The sequence below is a fragment of the Chelonoidis abingdonii genome, chromosome 1 (assembly GCF_003597395.2).
Source record: "Chelonoidis abingdonii isolate Lonesome George chromosome 1, CheloAbing_2.0, whole genome shotgun sequence".
Taxonomy (NCBI): domain Eukaryota; kingdom Metazoa; phylum Chordata; order Testudines; family Testudinidae; genus Chelonoidis; species Chelonoidis abingdonii.
In genome coordinates this window covers 252,085,488-252,102,908 of record NC_133769.1, presented here as the reverse complement: position 1 = coordinate 252,102,908, position 17,421 = coordinate 252,085,488, and the positions used below count along the sequence as shown (strand labels likewise).

Here is a 17,421-nt window from a genome sequence, read left to right as displayed (position 1 = left end):
TACTTTTATCCAGTTAGTAACCATTCTGGAGGTTTCTCCCCAGTCTCTTTGCCAAGCCATTCTGTAGGTTTATTCACTGATGACAAAATCTTTCTTATTCTGTCAATCTTTTGCTTTTTGATCTGACATTTCTTGGATGACAGTGTCACAGTTGTCTTAGAGACCTCAAAACCAAATAATAACTAGGGAACTGTGGATTGTTCTAGAGTAATTATGGTCAGGACTAGTGGCGTTGCCTTTTATTAAGGTTGCCAATACTCCCCATTATACACTCCCATTTTCAGTTGCTTATAACTTCACTAATTTTTAACCATTTGGGCTTAAATTTTACATGTCAGATGTGTTCGTCAGGCTGATTTTTGTTCTTTAACTCTAGTGAAAATGGTTCAGACATTTCCGAAAATGTGGCTAGGGCAGAATACATTGTCTATTTAAAAAAAAAGCTGTTGGGCCCCCATGCTTTGGAGCAGGGATTTGAAATTTGGTAGAAGGGTGACTTTTGTCTCAGGAATGTGCCTTTTGCTGTCCCTGTGAAAATCAGCCTTTGAAATGCTCTGTAGAGACGTCTTAGATTTTAGCAGCTATCATCCTGAAGATTCCTTTTGCACTGAGCATGCTCCATTCCAGGGCTCAGCAGGACTTCCCCTGCTATTGCAACTCTGGGCTGATGCAGGCCATGCCGAGTCCGAGCACATGAACTGAGAACGGGGAGACTGTCTCGTCTGTGCTCTTATGATCTTCCTGCTGGGCACAGTCGGAATGGAGGATGAAGCTTCATGATTCAAATAGACAAGAGCTGCTGGACCTGCAGGGAGGGCAGGAGAAGTAAACTAGGACAAGAAGCTTGGAGGGGGAGTTGGGAGTGACAAAAACTGGGACTGGAGACTAGAGATGAGAGAAACTGGGACTGGGAGTTGTGGTGGAGAAAAGATTGGGACTTGGAGCTGGGGTGGAGGAGTTGGCACTGGCTGAACAAGGAAACTGAGACTGAGGACCAGGGGGGTGAGGGGAAGGAGATGAGGGAAGACTGATCTGACAATGAGCTGGGGTGTGTCAGGAGAACTATGATCGGACAAAGAGACTAAGACAAGGAGCTGGTGGCAGCGGAGGGGGGCATTGACATTGCAAAAGGAGCCTGGGGAGGGAATGGCACTAGGAGCCAGTGGGGATGGGGAATGTGGGCAGGATGATGACTGGAGGCTGTGGCGGAGTGAGAGAGATCAGATGAGGATCTGGGAATGGGGGAACTGGAAGTGACTGGGCAAGGAGAATGGGATAAGGAACCTTGAGGAGTGGGGATGGATCTGGGAATGGCTGGGCAAGATGTCATCAACAGATAGCTAAGGGTTAATGTCTCTTTCACCTGTAAAGGGTTAACAAACGACACCTGACCAGAGGACCAATCAGGAAACAAGATACTTTCAACTCTGGGTGGAGGGAAGTTTTGGGTGTGGGTCCTTTGTTCTGGGTCTGTTGTCTCTCTGGGCTCTGAGGGTGATCACACTATCTCCAGGCTCTCTAATCTTCTGTTTCCAACTTGTAAGTACAGGTAGAAAGACAATATAGGCTTTTACATTGTTTTTCTGTATTTGCAAGTGTGTAGTTTGCTGGAAATTTTTAAATTGTATTTTTTCTGAATAAGGCTGTTTATTCATTTTTTATAAGTTAACAGACCCTGTAATATTTTCATCTTGATTACAGAGACGATTTTTATGTCTTTTCTTTCTTTTTATTAAAAGCTTTCTTTTTAAGACCTGTTTGATTTTCTATTCTAGTTGAGGCTCAAGGGGATAGGAATCTCTGTGCCAGGATTACTGTCTCTCTCAGGGAAAGACTGGGAGGGGGAAAAAGAAGGAGGGGGGAAGGTGAATTGTCCTCTCTGTTTTGTAATTCAAGGAGTTTAAGTACAGTAATCTTCCAGGGTAACCCAGGGAGGGGAAGCCTGGGAGGAGGTAAAGAGGGGGGAAGGGAAGTGGGTTATTTCCCTTTGTTGTGAGACTCAAGGCATCTGAGTCTTGGGGTCCCCAGGGAAGGCTTTGGGGGGACCAGAGTGTACCAGGCACTGGAATTCCTGGTTGGTGGCAGCACTACAGGATCTAAGCTGGTAATTAAGCTTAGAGGATTCATGCAGGTACCCAAATTTTGGACGCTAAGGTTCAGATTTGGGAATTATACCTTATGACACAAGGAGATTCGGAGCTGAAGAGAGAGACTGGGATGGGGAGTCTGAAGGAGTGAGACTAGGACTTGCAGGACAAGGAGACTAGGACTGGGATGAGAAGCCCACGAAATTGAGATTGGGACTGGTAATTAAGGAGAATGGAACTGGAGTGAGGAGCCAGGGGTATGGAACAGACCGGACGGGGGGTAGGGGCAGAGGAGGGGATGCTGCAGAAGGGGTCACACTTAGGGGGGAATGAGCAGAAGAGTCTGTGCCCACTAGAGCACACTCCCATCCCGAGTCTGCAATGGAACCCAGGAGTTCTGAGTCCCACTATTCCTCCACAGGAAATACCTGTGAAACCCACTAGCAAAGTGTCCTATCTCCATCTAGTACTGGTCCACGTAGCAGATGAAAAAAACCTATTACTACTCTTACTTCATTAGCAATGAAATGGCAGAACTCTGTGTAGTGGATCTAAAGTTTCCAGTGATGCTAATGAACCATGTTGGTGTCAATATGATGCCACATGACAGAATTTCTGACTTTCAGTTTACTTTCTTAAAAACCTAGGAAATTCCCCACAAAAAACTACATTAAAAGAACATTAAAATTTGCAATGTCAAGCACTCAAAAATTAGGAAATGCCAGAATCCTAATTCAGCCCCCTTGTGCATATGTATTATCATACAGTCTTTAATTACATGATCCCATACTATTTTCTCCCCTGCCCACACTTCCCATCCAACGACTCCCAGTCCAGTCTCCCTTCTTCTCTCTCACCAACAGAAGTTTGTCCAATAAAAGATATTACCTCACCCACCTTGTCTCTCTAATATCCGGGGACCAATACAGCTACAACACTGCATATTGACAAAATAGTTTATATATTTTACAAAAATCTTCCACAACAAATGTAATACAAGGTAATTCTCCAAAGACTTAGCACACAGAATCAACATTTATCAGGCTGTTTAACAACAAATTGATAAATTAAGACACAAATCACATCAGATATAATGTATGAGGAACTGGGAACAAAATCTTCTTTTAGAGTTTGTGGAAGAGAAAATATTAAAAAGTTATAAAGCTCAAGAAACAAAATAAATGACATAATTATAAATCTGCTCATGTCATCCTTGTCATATATGGAGAAATTAAAAGAGAAGACGCATAATAAAGCAAATGGATAGCCAAAAGTTCAGGGCAGCTAATATCCTCAGGGCCATATCCAGATAAAGGGTAACTTCCAATTTGCTGGCTCAGAGAAGCACTTGGGCGCCTCTGTACTATACTGACTTTCAGAGGGTACTTCCCACTTATTAGCAGCCATGTAGTGTTTAACGTCACGGCTTAGGACCGTTCCCTTCGAATCTACTCATCCTCACTGAAATATACTTCCTAGCCTTGATTCAGGATAGCGCCATGTACTTTAGCCAATCCCTTTTCAGGAGAGCACTTGATCAACATCAAGCACATGTACTTAACTTTAAGCATGTACTTAAGTTTTTTCTGAATAGGGTTACATTCCTGAATTAGGGCATGACGTTGGGCATGCATAGAGCCTGCTCAGGACATTCCACAATGTTCTCATCTAGGGGGACTAAGCTTGGAAGATTTCTCCCAGGATAACAGCTTTGAATTGGTCAGCCTGGAAGGTAGGAAAAAAGATCCATTGGATCTGAGATGATTCCTATCTTCCCCATGCCAAACAATTTTTTTTTTTATAAAAAATGGAAAAAAAAATAGTAACAGACAAAGGTGGGAGAGAACTAAAAAGGAGAGGAGACAGACCTCATAATCCAGTTACTGAGAAATGAGAGGCTCCGTCTCTCATCTTTCCTTTAAGGTAACCTGTAGGGCACCTGGAATCAGTCCCTGTTGCTTAGAGAGTCCATGGATGGAGAGAGATAGGAGGTAACAGAATACAGGAGGCAAGGAGTTTATTTACATGATCGTCCTCCCCACAAATCCACAGAATGCAAGAGCGTTTTTAGATTCACCACAACAGGCTGATCTTTTCTCCTAGATACATTGGTCATCGAGGAGCCAGCTAAAATCATCTATGGCCTCTGTGACTCAAGAAGCCAACGATGCTTTTGTTGCATAGGCCCCTCATCATTGCCTTTGTGAGATGCCATTTTAGCTGGGATTAATAGGGTGAAGAAAAAATGTTGTACACTGTTAACTGATTTTTGCAAATACACAAACTACAACAATGTTGGGGTATAGCATTAGTGAATCAGTCTTTCAGTCAAATTTATCTTTTATGCAATTCCACTGAATAAAGAAATGCAGCTGTTAGTATAGGTGTGAATATTATTTGAATAATTTTCAAAAATTCAAAAGAAAACCTGTATAATCTTGCTTTGGCAGATTCAACGAACAGATTGAATTCTTACTTTGCTCTGAGGTCTTCAGATGAAAATCGCTATATACAGCAATATTGTTGTTCATTGCTTTTAACTCTGATAACACCTACCTAAGAACCTGGGGACAGAAATTTCAAAAGCCCAAACCTGTAGCCCTTTGTCACGCAGAACACCCTTTGACGCTAGCGGAAGTTTTGCCTTAATAAGGACTGCAGGATCAGGCCCCAAATGAAATTCTGCTTCCTAAGGGTTGAATACTGGCAAATCTGAATACCTGCCAGGTACTTGGCTGTTGAAAAGGTTGCACTGTATATTTTTAAGGAAAATGTGGCTATTAGGGGCCTCATTCGTGGCAGTTTTTTTTCATTTCAATAATTGTAGTTGTTAAAATCAACTAAGATATGCCAATTTACAGCAGCTGAGAACCTGGCCCTTGTGCTTGAGAGAAACAGGAAAGATTAAACTGATTATTATCACTCGGAGACCAATCAGATGGAGGGCTGAGTATTATGGATCTTATTCAGGCAAAATTTCCTCTTACTTCAATGGAAATCAAAAGAATTCAATAGCAATATACAGTGTAATGGAGACTTTCTAGTCTTTATCGTAAAAACAACACAATTGTTAAAACAATAACTTGTATGACTAATCTTTGTGCTCTGCTTTACTCTTCCTGAAATTGTTGGAAATACACCAGCATGTTTCAATTAGAAAAGAACTATTGTTTGATCGGGATATCTAGTTGGACATACTACTGTACATTGCAGAAATACTGAGAAAATACCATATGTAAATAAGAAAATGGCTTTTTTCTCTTTTTAAAGAAAGGCTTATTAGGGTACCTGAAAATGTAGCACAAGATCACTAAAATATGAGAAATAGAAAAAAAAAATTTTTGTAACTGAAGATGGAACAATATAGATATGGGTTTGAGGAACAGGATGGAGTTAATGAAAAGGTAAAGAATGCTCTTGGGCCATAAAGAAATAATAAAGCAACTTTTTCTATTACCATAAATTAAAGAAACTTTCACTATAAATATAAATACCACATGGATTTGTCTAATCTAAAGCCTCTAATTTAAAACCTTTTTCTGTTTTGGATGAGAAAACCAGAAATAGACAAAATGCCAGAAGTAGAATCTGTAGACTTATTCCATAAGGCCTAGTGAAAAAGATATATCTAGTTAGAACAAATTATATATAAAAAAAAAATTCCCCTCTCACCCCTATGGGTGGTATGTGTCTTCCTCAACCTCGGGTCCTCTACCAGAGGCCTGGGAGTTTGAGGTTTGTTTGCGTTCTTACTGTTTTAGCACTGCATCTTCTGGACAGAAGCTCTGATGCTTACGTCCTATTTGGGATTGGTTGGAGCCACTCACCCAAGCTGAGAGTCCAGGCCCGAGGCCCTTACTTATTTCTACTATTTGCTCGGGACATCTTGCCTTCAACTTCCACATCCTTCTCCAGTTCTCTTTCAGGGCCCTGGTACTTTTCAGTTCTCTAGTATTCCTTCTTCTATTTGCTGTCAAATGGCACTGGCTAGATTCTATTCCCACAGCTCTTCTGCTCCTATCTATTACGTGATCAATGTCTGGTTGATTGGCCAGGTACTGCTGTCGTTACTGGGATCTGGAATCCACAGAAGTCTAGCCTGCTATTTTCTCCACTACACTGTCTTGTGGATCCATCTGGTCTTGGGAGGGTCTAGCCCATACGACTGGCATGATTTCCTTGGAAAAATGGCTGCCACGGTTGTGCCGTTCATTATGCTGGTCCTCCTGCATGGTTATTCCACTGCACTACTGTAGATTTTTGGATTCTGTTGAGAGCCTTTCTTAGTATCAGTGTCACCTTGGTTCTTTTTCTAGGTCGTGCTCTCCAATTCCTCCCCTGCTCTGCAATGTTGAGTGGTATCGCATTACAGCTGCTGTCCACTTGTGGCCGCTTGAATATGATGAAGGATTGCTCTAGTGGCGTCTTCATTAAGTTCACAGTTCCGGATACCCCCCCTGACCAACCCCCTCGGGAATGCAGGATTTACAAATGTCAGTCCTCCGAGTATCTCTTGAGAACCACTTGAATCTGCGATGCGCCATGCAGGGCTTGTCTTTGCATTGCACTTCTCTGCTGTCCCTCCGCATGTCTTCTGTTGCCTCAGGCATTCTTCTCAGAGTCATCTTGGGCATCTTACTGATGTGACTCCTGGAATGTTCCGAGTTCATCCAGGGACAGTGGCATTTGAGCTCACACAAGCCCTATCCGCCTTCTTTCCGGCTGATACAGCCTCTGGGTGTTGGACTGGTGTGAACTCTGTGCATTGCGGAGGAGCTTCGGGTCTTCACATCGAACTCCATGTCCCCCTTTGGCCACTCAACTAACCTGTGCAGGGGTACTGTGTACCGCAGGGTGATCTGTTGATGCGTGGATCTTGTCTCGCACTGAGCTGTCTTCAGGACTGTCTTATCCTTTGGATATTGATGTTGTGGCTTCTGCCTCCTCATGGGGTGTTCGCATGTGATGTGGGACTCGAGGTACTGTAGCGGTTTTGGTATGTCCTGTCTATGTGGCCCGCTGGAGTTCAACCCAATCATTTGACTACCTTCCTCTCGCACACACCGCAACTTCCAGCGAATGAAACCCTGATATCCTCACTGTAGATTGCGTGAGTGGATTAGCGAGTCGATGTCTCGTTCATTTTAGATACAGCTGATGTCATCCATGTGAAGGCTGGCTTAATGTGTTCACTCTGACTTGTACCCGTATCCATCTTGTGATATCTGGCTGATTTTGGGTTGTTAAGTCCTATCAGAACAGCAGCGGGGACAGTGCTCATCACCTGGGATATGCCGCACTTGGTATGGCCACTTGTGCAAGCTGCTTGAGTTGACTTCCACTGTTGTCTCCATAGTCCCATTGAGTCTTGAGGAAGTCTTATGCCTGTTGACTTTGATCGCGCTATGAATTTCACGATTACTGTGGCGATTGAGTTCATAGTGCTTATCTGTAGTCATCCAGCGTGCTCTAGATTGTTCTGTCTATGAATTTGAGTCTTTGCGACTGCTCTATATTGAGGAGCAACTGGTGTGAGCCTCTGGTGTGTTCCAATGCCCTTTGAGCTGTCCAGTACTGGCCATAGGGTCTGTAAGCTGGGCTATGTAGTCCTGATAGGACGTCCATGTTGTCGGGCGCAGGTATTTGGGTGGGTAGTCTGACAGGTTCGTTCCACTTCAGGGGCTTCAATGATAGCACTGTCTTTCTTGTGTAGCCAGTTTGGTGGGAAGCCTGTCTGCTCAGCTGGTATGCGTGCTGCTAGGCGTTTTAGCAGTGCGTTAGTTCTTTAGCCAGTGTTGATCATGTCTGGTCAGTGCGTCCAGCCTCTTCTATGTTCTTGACCGCTGCGGAGTCTTCTATGTGCTGCGTGTGGTTGTCTATCTGGAGATTGCTGTGCTCTCTTTCAGGTCCTGTAAGCACTTTTGCGTTGTGTAGTAGCGTCTCTTTCTCATATTGTTCTTCATTACGTTCTAGTTTTCTGTGTCTGGGTCTGCTTTATGGTGTTTGCAATTTCTGCAGTTTGGGAAGTAACCTTGGATTGTTTCTTTTTGGAAGAACAGTGTGCTTGTTACTTTTTGGCCTCTGCTTCTATGTTTCTCTTATGCTGGTTTATCCAGTTTTGGCTGTGAAGCCTTTTGTTTTAGCTCAGTTCTTCTAGGGCTCAGTATTGGAGTCAGCCCTGTATGTTTTTTTATTTCAGTTAGCTTCGAGTCTTATTCTCTTAATCCAACACACTGGATAGTCGTAGTGGTTTATATGGCGCGAGCCCTTGGATACGGAACCGTTCTTTGATATGAGAGACAGGAGTTCAAACTTTGAGTTGACCCTCCACTTTCCAGTAGGGGTCCTTGGGCAAAAGACCCCCTAACGCTTCACCTGCCTACCTCAAATATGAGAGTGACACGAACTAGGAGAGTCATGCTGGCTCGGACGTCGCCTGGATTAACAAGGTCTGTGCCAGATGTTGAGGAACCAGGACAATCTGACGATAAGTGGGCTACTGGAACAAACCATTCATGGATGAGACTATATATATATATATATATATCCTGCCCCCAAACTGATAACTTTGCAAAAACAAAGGTTATGAATAATGAGATGCAATATCCATCAATTCCTGCAACTGGAAAATTAATTCCCATTCTTCTGTACAATACAAGAGATAATGTTCAATATCACATATCAGTGAGACTATTCCCACTTCAGTCAATGGATCTACTATGCGAGCAAGCCTTGAATGTCAATCCACTTGTTGTATTTGACTGAAGTCAGATAACCCAGCAATGTTAAGTTTCATAGAGTTTGATTCAGAGGCTCCACAGGACGGGTTGATTCAGACAGCCAAAGTGAGAGCTTCATTCTGAAAAGAAGCCCTCAATGTAAAATGTTGCTTGGAGTCTCAAAGTGTGAATTAAGAGAAAATATGGTGGACAGTACATCAACTGCAAAATATCAAAATTAAATCAAACCCAATATGATTGTGTCAAAAACTTCTTATGCAAAAAAATATTTTGGTGTGATGTGTAAGCTTCAATTTTCTTCCCAGTGATTCCACTTACCCAGCGAGGTCAAGTTTTTTAAAGGAAGGAACATAAAAATATGAAGTTTGAATAATGAAGTACGTGCTTTCTTAAAACAGAATAAATCATAGTGACAGACCTGTAAGAGTGACTGCCAAATTAGAACCTAAATTTGTTAAAAATGTATTTTCTAGCTCCAGGCTTTGTTTTGTATATTTTATTTTTAACTTGATTGAATGTTGATTACAGAGCACTCAAGAACCTGTACCTTTGGTCTGCTCAATAGACGGAACAATCTGACAGCTCTCTGAAAAAGAGATGTCTATTTGTTCAATAGAATCAGTGTCCAATACACTGTTTCGCTGTCACCACTGGGAAGCGTGGTTAATATTGCTTATTAAATAACACAAAACAGCTTGAACAAGAAATACAAAACTCAGGAGTGCTTGGAAGACACCCTTGGAATAATGCCCTTCATTACCATACTGTAAAAAAAAAGGGTGGGGGAGGTATGTTGCATATTCATAGACAATTTTTATGCAGGGTTGAGCAAAAGGGCAAAACTAAGGAGTGGGCCCCCACTTTGCCTCCCACCACCTGGGGCTGACAGCTGGAAGCCAAGAGTCCCGCTTCTGCGGGAGGCTGACAGCCAGGAGCTCCTCCGCTAGGGGCTGAAGTCGCAGAGGTCACCAAAACTCTCCCTCCCTGACCAACTTGTAGCCTTAATTATTAATTAATTATTAAGCTAATGCCTCTATCCAAGGCGACTTCATTAACTTACTCCAGCAGTTTATGATTCATTGTGATTGTCCTTTTGCTATAATGCACCCCTGGTTATAATGAACAAAAGGCCTGGATCTTGACAGGTTCGTTATATCGAGGGTGGACTGTATTTTCTTTTTCCCCCAACTGCTTATACAACAACACTCTAACATGAAAAAGTATGAGTCTGCTGTTTTATTTTATAATATCAGGATGCATAAAAATCAATTATTTTAAAATATTGGCTTTTTTCAAACAGATATTTTTATTTAAATTAAGTATAGGTCTTTTTTTAAATAAACCTATTTAAAATTAAATTTGAAATTGACAATTTATGTTAAGGTCTAAACCAGGGGTCAGCAACCTTTCAGAAATGGTGTGCCAAGTCTTCATTTATTCACTCTAATTTAAGGTTTCGCATGCCAGTAATACATTTTAACATTTTTAGGAGGTCTCTTTCTAGAAGTCTATAATATATAACTAAACTATTGTCGTATGTAAAGTAAATAAGGTTTTAAAAATGTTTAAGAAGCTTCATTTAAAATTAAATTAAAATGCAGAGCCCCCCAGACTGGTGGCCAGGATCTGGGCAGCGTGAGCGCCAGTGAAAATCAGCTTGCATGCTGCCTTTGGCACGTGTGCCATAGGTTGCCTACCCCTGGTCTAAACTATTAAAATAATGAAATTAAATACAACAAATACTGAGCAGTACCTCTGCCAAGTTTTAAATAGAATCAAACCACCCAACTGGTTGACGTTCTAAACTAGCTTTTGACAGTGATAGCCTTTTCTGCAGGAATAGGTAGAATATTTTTTTCATTTCAGTTTATTCTGCTAGTTCAGTTTAATGACTAGGTCATTTAAAGTTAAGAAACAAAGTGGGAGTTGAAAAAAGCAGGAAAGATTGTTTTCCTCTTCCAGTCTATAAAGAAAAACTAGGTGTGATAGGATGAGATCTACTGGTTCTAAAATCTTGAAGGACATGGTGACCAGAAGCATCAGGGCAATTCATTAACTACAGACATTTCCTTTGTGTAATAAATCAGTTTTCAATGTAGAATATGTTTTGATAAACTTTTTTTCTTATGTATCCAACACATTTAAGTCTGATTTTAAAACATTTAAATTGTGTTTTTGTGCATTTTTTATTTAATTTGAATTTCCATTCAAATATAGCTTGACACAAATCACAAGTAAAAAATTAGTCATATTCTGGTAAATAAGAAATGCATATTTCACTATTTTCTAACATACTAAAAACATCTAAAAGTTAAGAATCTGAATAAATGTTAGTCAAGCTATATAATTGCTTCATTAAATGTTTATAGCCATAGATATCCTCCTGGTTAGCAAAAAAATGCATCAAATTTAGAGTACAGGATATAGTTAGTTACCAAGGAACATGTTTTACTTAACCAGTGGGAATCAACCTTTCTTTAGGAAAATAAAAAAGCATAAATACAACACATGATTAAATTTGATCACTTAAATCAAGGTTTCCTGATTGTTGATTTAAATCATGATTAAAATTGGTGATTTATATATTTTTGATTTAAATCAATCCACCCAGTATAATAGAGTCGTGTGTGTGTATTTGCTAGTTTGAAAAACTGCCAACTTTGGTGTCTGTACCAGAAAACAGAGTAGTGTTAGCAACTGATTAAAAACAGTGAGAGACTGTTTATTTAAAAAATCAGGATGAATTCATCTAAAAGCTAGCAAATATTATCAGAATGACTTTTAATTTTAAAAAATTACTATTTTGTCATCCAGAAGCTGGCAACAATATAAAGTCTTTAGATAAAAAAGGTAAATTTTGTTCATTATGATAAAAATAGTCTAGCATTTAAAAATATACTTCGTCCCTGCAAAGGCTACAGTGCATGGGCCTTGCCTAAACAGATTGCTGCTGAAGTTGTGCATAACCTGGAGCCACACTGGCTCACATGTTTTGGGACTTACCTAATAACAAGAACATCTTAAAAATTATTTCCCAGAACTACATTTGGCATATATCCCTTCATCTCAGAAACTCTCCAATTCAAGGAAAGCTTGGTTCTCTAGAACAGAGCTTGTAGCCCAATGACTCATATTGCTTAGATGGAAGAGCAGACTGCTGCCAGGGATAGAAGCTTGGCACAGCATCTTGGCTGACCTGGCAGCTAAAAAGCAGGTAACATTTCAAAGAGGGACCTCACACAAATTTGAAAAGATTTGGTATGACTTTTTAGAAATCTTTGATTAATTCCTAGTGGATAGAAACGAAGCTGTCACTCTCTGTTCCCATCCTGCTCTCTTCCTTCCTTTTCTTTCCCCTAGGGAAGTCAACTGGGCTCCGTGCAGGCTCAGCAGTCCACAGTGAATCACAGACCAGGACCAGAGTCTTATACTATGAATAAATATTGTGACATACCAGATAATAACATGATATCAACAAGACTAATACCTCTGTATTTTGTTGAAATCAGACAATAAACCATTTATTTTTTTAAAAATTAAGCAGTCTCATAACAAATCTGTTAAAAGGGTAGTGTCATCTTGAATTGACTTCCACAGAACTACTTGTGTGAGAGAACTTATTCACAAAAATAAGTATTTGAAGGATCTAACCCTAATTTTGTAATAAACATTTTTTTATAAAACCTAGGGCCAACAGGAAAACAAAATCAAACCAACAGAAACTGCCATGTTTACAGAAATAAATACTCCTCTGCAGAATCTGAAACACAAACACTGCAGCATTAGGAACCTGAAAGTGAAACTAACTATAAACAAAAGTAAAACCAAATTCATTGAAATTCTACATTGTCCAGGATGAGATGAGAGAAATACAGAAAGTAAACACAGAAAATACATAGTGAAATATATTGGATTTTAAAAATTCTTTCACTTTTAATAATTATAGTAATAATACGGATAATTGGTATGTAGGTTGAAAATTATATGTCTAAACAAATATGTATTTAACTGACAGTAGCTCTTCAAATCTTTACGCTCATTATATAAAAACCCTACATGAAAAGAATATTAAGGTTGCCAAGTCAAGCGCTCAAAAGTTAGGAAATACCACAATTAAGGCTACTCATGTAATCTTAATTTGGCCTCTTGTGATATAGCATTTAAGTACATCACCATATACAATTTTTCCATAGAATTTTGCAAGTTTAATATTCTTTTAATGTACTTTTATGCAATTTCCTATGATTTTTAAAAGCTTTAAAATTGAAAAAACAAAAATTCCATCATGAAGCATGTTGAGCCCCACATGGGTCATCAGCAGGGCTGGGTTCTTTAGATCCACAGCAAAGTCCTCTATCACTTGAGTTAACAGAGTAACTGGTAGCAGTAGAAGGTTATCATCTTCTATGTGGACTGCCAGTAGAAGATGCTGGAGACACACGCTTTGCCAGTAGCTTTCACAACAAATTGCTATCAAAGGAATGTTATGATGCCAAAATACTAGGTTCAATTCCAGGTTCTGGAGGGGAATGTGCTCTAGTCACTACAGATCCTTCTGTACCAGTCCTCCCCAGCTTTTGCCCCTGTCTCTTTTCCTGCTGCTATCCACTCGGATTCCTTCCCCTCCCCCAGCTCCCAACCTTGCCCCTGTTCTGCTACTCCCAACCCATTTTTCATTCCTGTCTTTCCCCATTCCCAGTTCTTGCCCTTCTCCACCTCTTGTTCCCATCCCCCCATCTTCTGACCCCCTCAGCTCCTGCCCTTCCCCCACTTCTGCTCCTAACCCCTACATGCCCAAATCCTCCCTCCCTGCATCTCTTTCCCCTCTCCCCACTGCTTATCATTCCTCTTCATTTGAGCATTGCTGTTTCCTCCATCTCTTCCACAGTGCCTCCTCTCAGTTCTGGTGCTCAGCACCACTGAAGCCTCTGAAAATGAGGAGGAGCAATCACAGGGAAGCTGCCTGCTCAACCCTTGCAGCCTTAGGTTGGAGGATGCTCAATTGCTCTGTGGAGATGGCACATACACAGAGTGGAGCTGTGAGGACATAGTGCATGCTCAGCACAGAGTCTTCAGAAAATTTAGCAGCTGAACTCCAACAAGTCTCCACCAAGCATGTGCAAACTGAGGCTTTTTAAAAGCTTATAACTTGGCCAAATTTGCATACATTTGCACAGAAGCAACCTACATTTTCACAGGTACATCCCTGCCACCGGGGTGACATCTCTGCCAAATTTCAATTCCCTGCTCAAAATCATGGAGGCATTAGAGCTTCCCAAAGAAATGGTTGTAAGATTTTTTTTTTAACATGGACAAAACAATATATTTTTCCCTACTATCATTCTCAGAAGTGACGGGACTATTTTAGCTCAAAATTAAAAAATAAATAAATCAGCCATACGCAGACACCAACATGGAAAATTTCTGCCCAAAACATTTACTTTTCACGAAGTTAAGCAGTTGAAAACAGAGGTTTATAATGGGAAGTGTTGGGCAACCTTAACTATAGAGATCACTACTTGCACTGCTTATAATTAAGTTACAGAAAAACTTGTTGAAAATTTTACTGAAAAGAAGATGAAATCATGGCTCTGTATCTTAAAATACAAGAACAGACAAACTGTTAGTGTTAAGTTCATGACATATATTATTGGCCCTAAACCCTCACACGTGCACGTTACTCGTGGGTACTCACATGAATAACATTACTCCTAAATGCACTCTGGTTGTTTGGGCCTTTCATTAGCCAGCCAATAGGTTTCAGAAACACACAGATCAATGGATGAGCTGATTACATCATGAAACTGCAATAACTAATTATTTAATTTAACTAAACAAACATCACTATGGGATACAAATTAGCATTTCATATATGAGTGAAGGAGACAATTTTCCACTTCAAAGTACAGCCACAGTGGACACTTGTTGAATTTGTACACTTAAAGCTCATTTTATGCATGCCCACACTAAGGGGTTTTATAGCCTTTCTGCAGATTTAGTACCATAAAAAGATTAAAGTTCCTCTGCTGGCTATAATATTTATAACAGCTAATTATTTCTAAATCACTAGAGTGAAAGTAAGATATCATCCTGTAAGCAGTTAAGGAATACCAAGTAAAGTTTTTGGATTAACATCCTCACTAATTGCTAAATCACTCCAGTGCCCTGACAGGAAAGAAACACTACACAACTCTTTAGGAAACAAAATCCATGTCGTTAGAAGTCTATTTAGTAACTTTTTTTCTGGTCTGCAAAGGAAAAGAAAACTACAAGAAATCTGACAAATGGTTTAAATTACAAGAAGCTCTTGGCAAATGACAACCTTGTGTCCCAGTCCGCAGGAAAAACTCTCACCGACCTTAATGGGAACTTTGCTTGAATAAGGACTGCAGCATCAATGCCCAGATCCCTCTTCAACTCTGTATGAATACAGTCACATGATAATTTTTGAGGCGAAGGGGCCATCAGCGCTTTCCCAACTCATTTTCCATGTTCAAGCCAAATACTCAAAAATTAAAACGAACACGAAAGTGTGTGTGTGTGTTTTCTGAATGGACAGTAGCTGACAACCCAAGTTCCTGCCGACACCTCCTACTGTCAGAGGTGATGTCCATTAAAATGCAAACCATTGGCTATACAGTGTCCTGACATGAGTGAGTAACCCAGAGCACACCACCTCCATCCCGAGAGCCAGGAAGGGAACTCGTGTGTGAGGCTCTGCCAGAGGGCCACAGGGGATCAAACCCCGCCCACAGTATGAAACCCGGGTTGGACGGATGGGGGAGGCTTGGGGCAGAGCCCCGAGGGCGCGGGCTCGGTTCCCTTTTGGTTAGACTCCGGCGGGGGTAGCCTGTCATGCCCAGCCAGAGTGGAGCTGTGCGTGTGCCCACGCGCGTCTCCCTGTCCTTGAGGGCGCGGAAAATGCGAGGAGTGTGTGAGGGGCTGACCCAGTCACACACACACACGCGCGGAAGCCAGTTCCCCTGGCTCGCTGTCTGCCCCCCTGCCGTGGAGCTGCTGGCTGCGCCTTACCTGGGGTGCTGGGGGAGGCGGGCCGGCTTAGCCCAGCTGCTGCTGCTGTCCGCTGTGGCTACCTGAGCGCGGGAGCCGCAGCCGCTCTGACACCGGCTGCTGCTGCTGGGCTTGATGCCGCCGCTTTTGTGGTGCCTCCCGGTGCCTCTGAGGCGGCGGCTGCTCCACTCTCGCAAGGGGCCAGGCTCGGGAGCCGGCAAACTGGTCCTCGCACACAACAAGCCCGGGGGTCTGGCCGCCGCCGCCTTCCTGCTGGGGCTGCTGCTGTTGCCCCCGCTGTATCTCATGGTGCAAGCGGACGCCACATGCCGGGCTCCTGCTTCCCCGCCGCACCGCACAGAGACTCGCGGCAGCGCGGGCTCCACCGGGACCACCAACCAGCCGGCACCCCGGGCTGCTGCAGGGCAAGGAGAAGGATGTCAGGGGGCAGAGGGGCTGCTGACTGGGGCCCGTCCTGGTGCATTAAGTTAAAGGCACTGAGGAGAGAGGCTGCAATCCCGGGACTTCTCCTTAAAGTTGGTGCCCCGGGGGCGAGGAGGGAGCATCCTCCCAGCAAATCCTGCATCGCCCCTCACCCCCGCTCAGCAGAGCTTTTGGGGCGCAGCCCGGCCTGCGCCCGGCGATCATCGGGGTGCAGCTCTTGCGGGAGTGCTAGTGCGTGGTTGCCTAATTAGCCGGAGGGGGAAGGCGACGGCTGCTTTGCTATAATCGGACTCTCTTGCAAGGAAAATGTAGCTGGGCTGCAAAATTGGTCAGGGCTGAAAAGGGACCCGGTGATCGCTTCCCGTCTCCCCCCCTTTTGAAGAGCGGGTGGTTTTGCTTTTGAGAGGAAAAGGGTGGGGAAGAAAAAGCTGCAGAGAAAAGGAGAGGAGCGCTCCCTCCCCTGCCTCCCTTTGCACAAGTGCAGGAAATGTTCCACTGACCTACATATTTTTCAAACATACGTGACCTTTCTTCTCTCCCCCCCCCCCACCTCTTTCTGTGGGAGGAGACAGGCGAGGATCCAAGAAAAGGAGACGCTGGAGCTAGAGAAAGCACAGAAGACGAAAAAACAGGGAGGGTTTCTTCACGATGCCGAGAGCAAATATCAACTTAGCTATATTTATACATATGCACAGTGAACGACAGAGCATAACGCCGCAGTTGATCTTTGCTAATTCTGCGGTATTCCTGAGCCTAAGGAACGATCGCAGTTTAAGCTGGCCAGCAAATGTAGAGTGTGGGTTTAAAACTCTTTAGCTATGCCGCTCTTCTGTTATAGTGACCAGGTTAGAGAGGGGTAGGATAGTTGTAACCCACAACCTTCTGCTATATGCACACTTTAAAAACAATAATACTCTGAGCCTTTCATCTGATGATCCCCTTCATAAATATTAATAATTTAAGTCTCATAACACCAAGGAGAGATGTAAATATCACTCCCTCCCTTTTTATAATTGAGGAAACTGAAGCACAAAGTGGTTAGGAGCTGACAGTGGGTGTCTGTTGTAGAGCCACAGAACCCCTCTGTCACAAGGTCTTACACCCATGACTCATCTACAAGAGTCACCCCTCATAGGAAG

At 42.4% G+C, this 17,421-nt stretch overlaps 1 protein-coding gene across 3 annotated transcripts in view; it reads right to left on the bottom strand.

Moving 5' to 3' along the window:
• The window catches only part of NPAS2 (neuronal PAS domain protein 2), a 157,566-nt gene extending 140,821 nt beyond the window's left edge, over positions 1-16,745 (bottom strand). For 2 of the 3 annotated variants that reach the window (XM_032793926.2, XM_032793927.2), the window contains exon 1: positions 15,860-16,745. In XM_032793926.2, the coding sequence (XP_032649817.1) occupies positions 15,860-16,146 (287 nt within the window). In that variant the 5' untranslated portion in view covers positions 16,147-16,745. The remainder of the gene's footprint in view (positions 1-15,859) is intronic. The other variant, XM_075061180.1, reaches the window with a different exon arrangement.
• Positions 16,746-17,421: the final 676 nt, after the last annotated feature.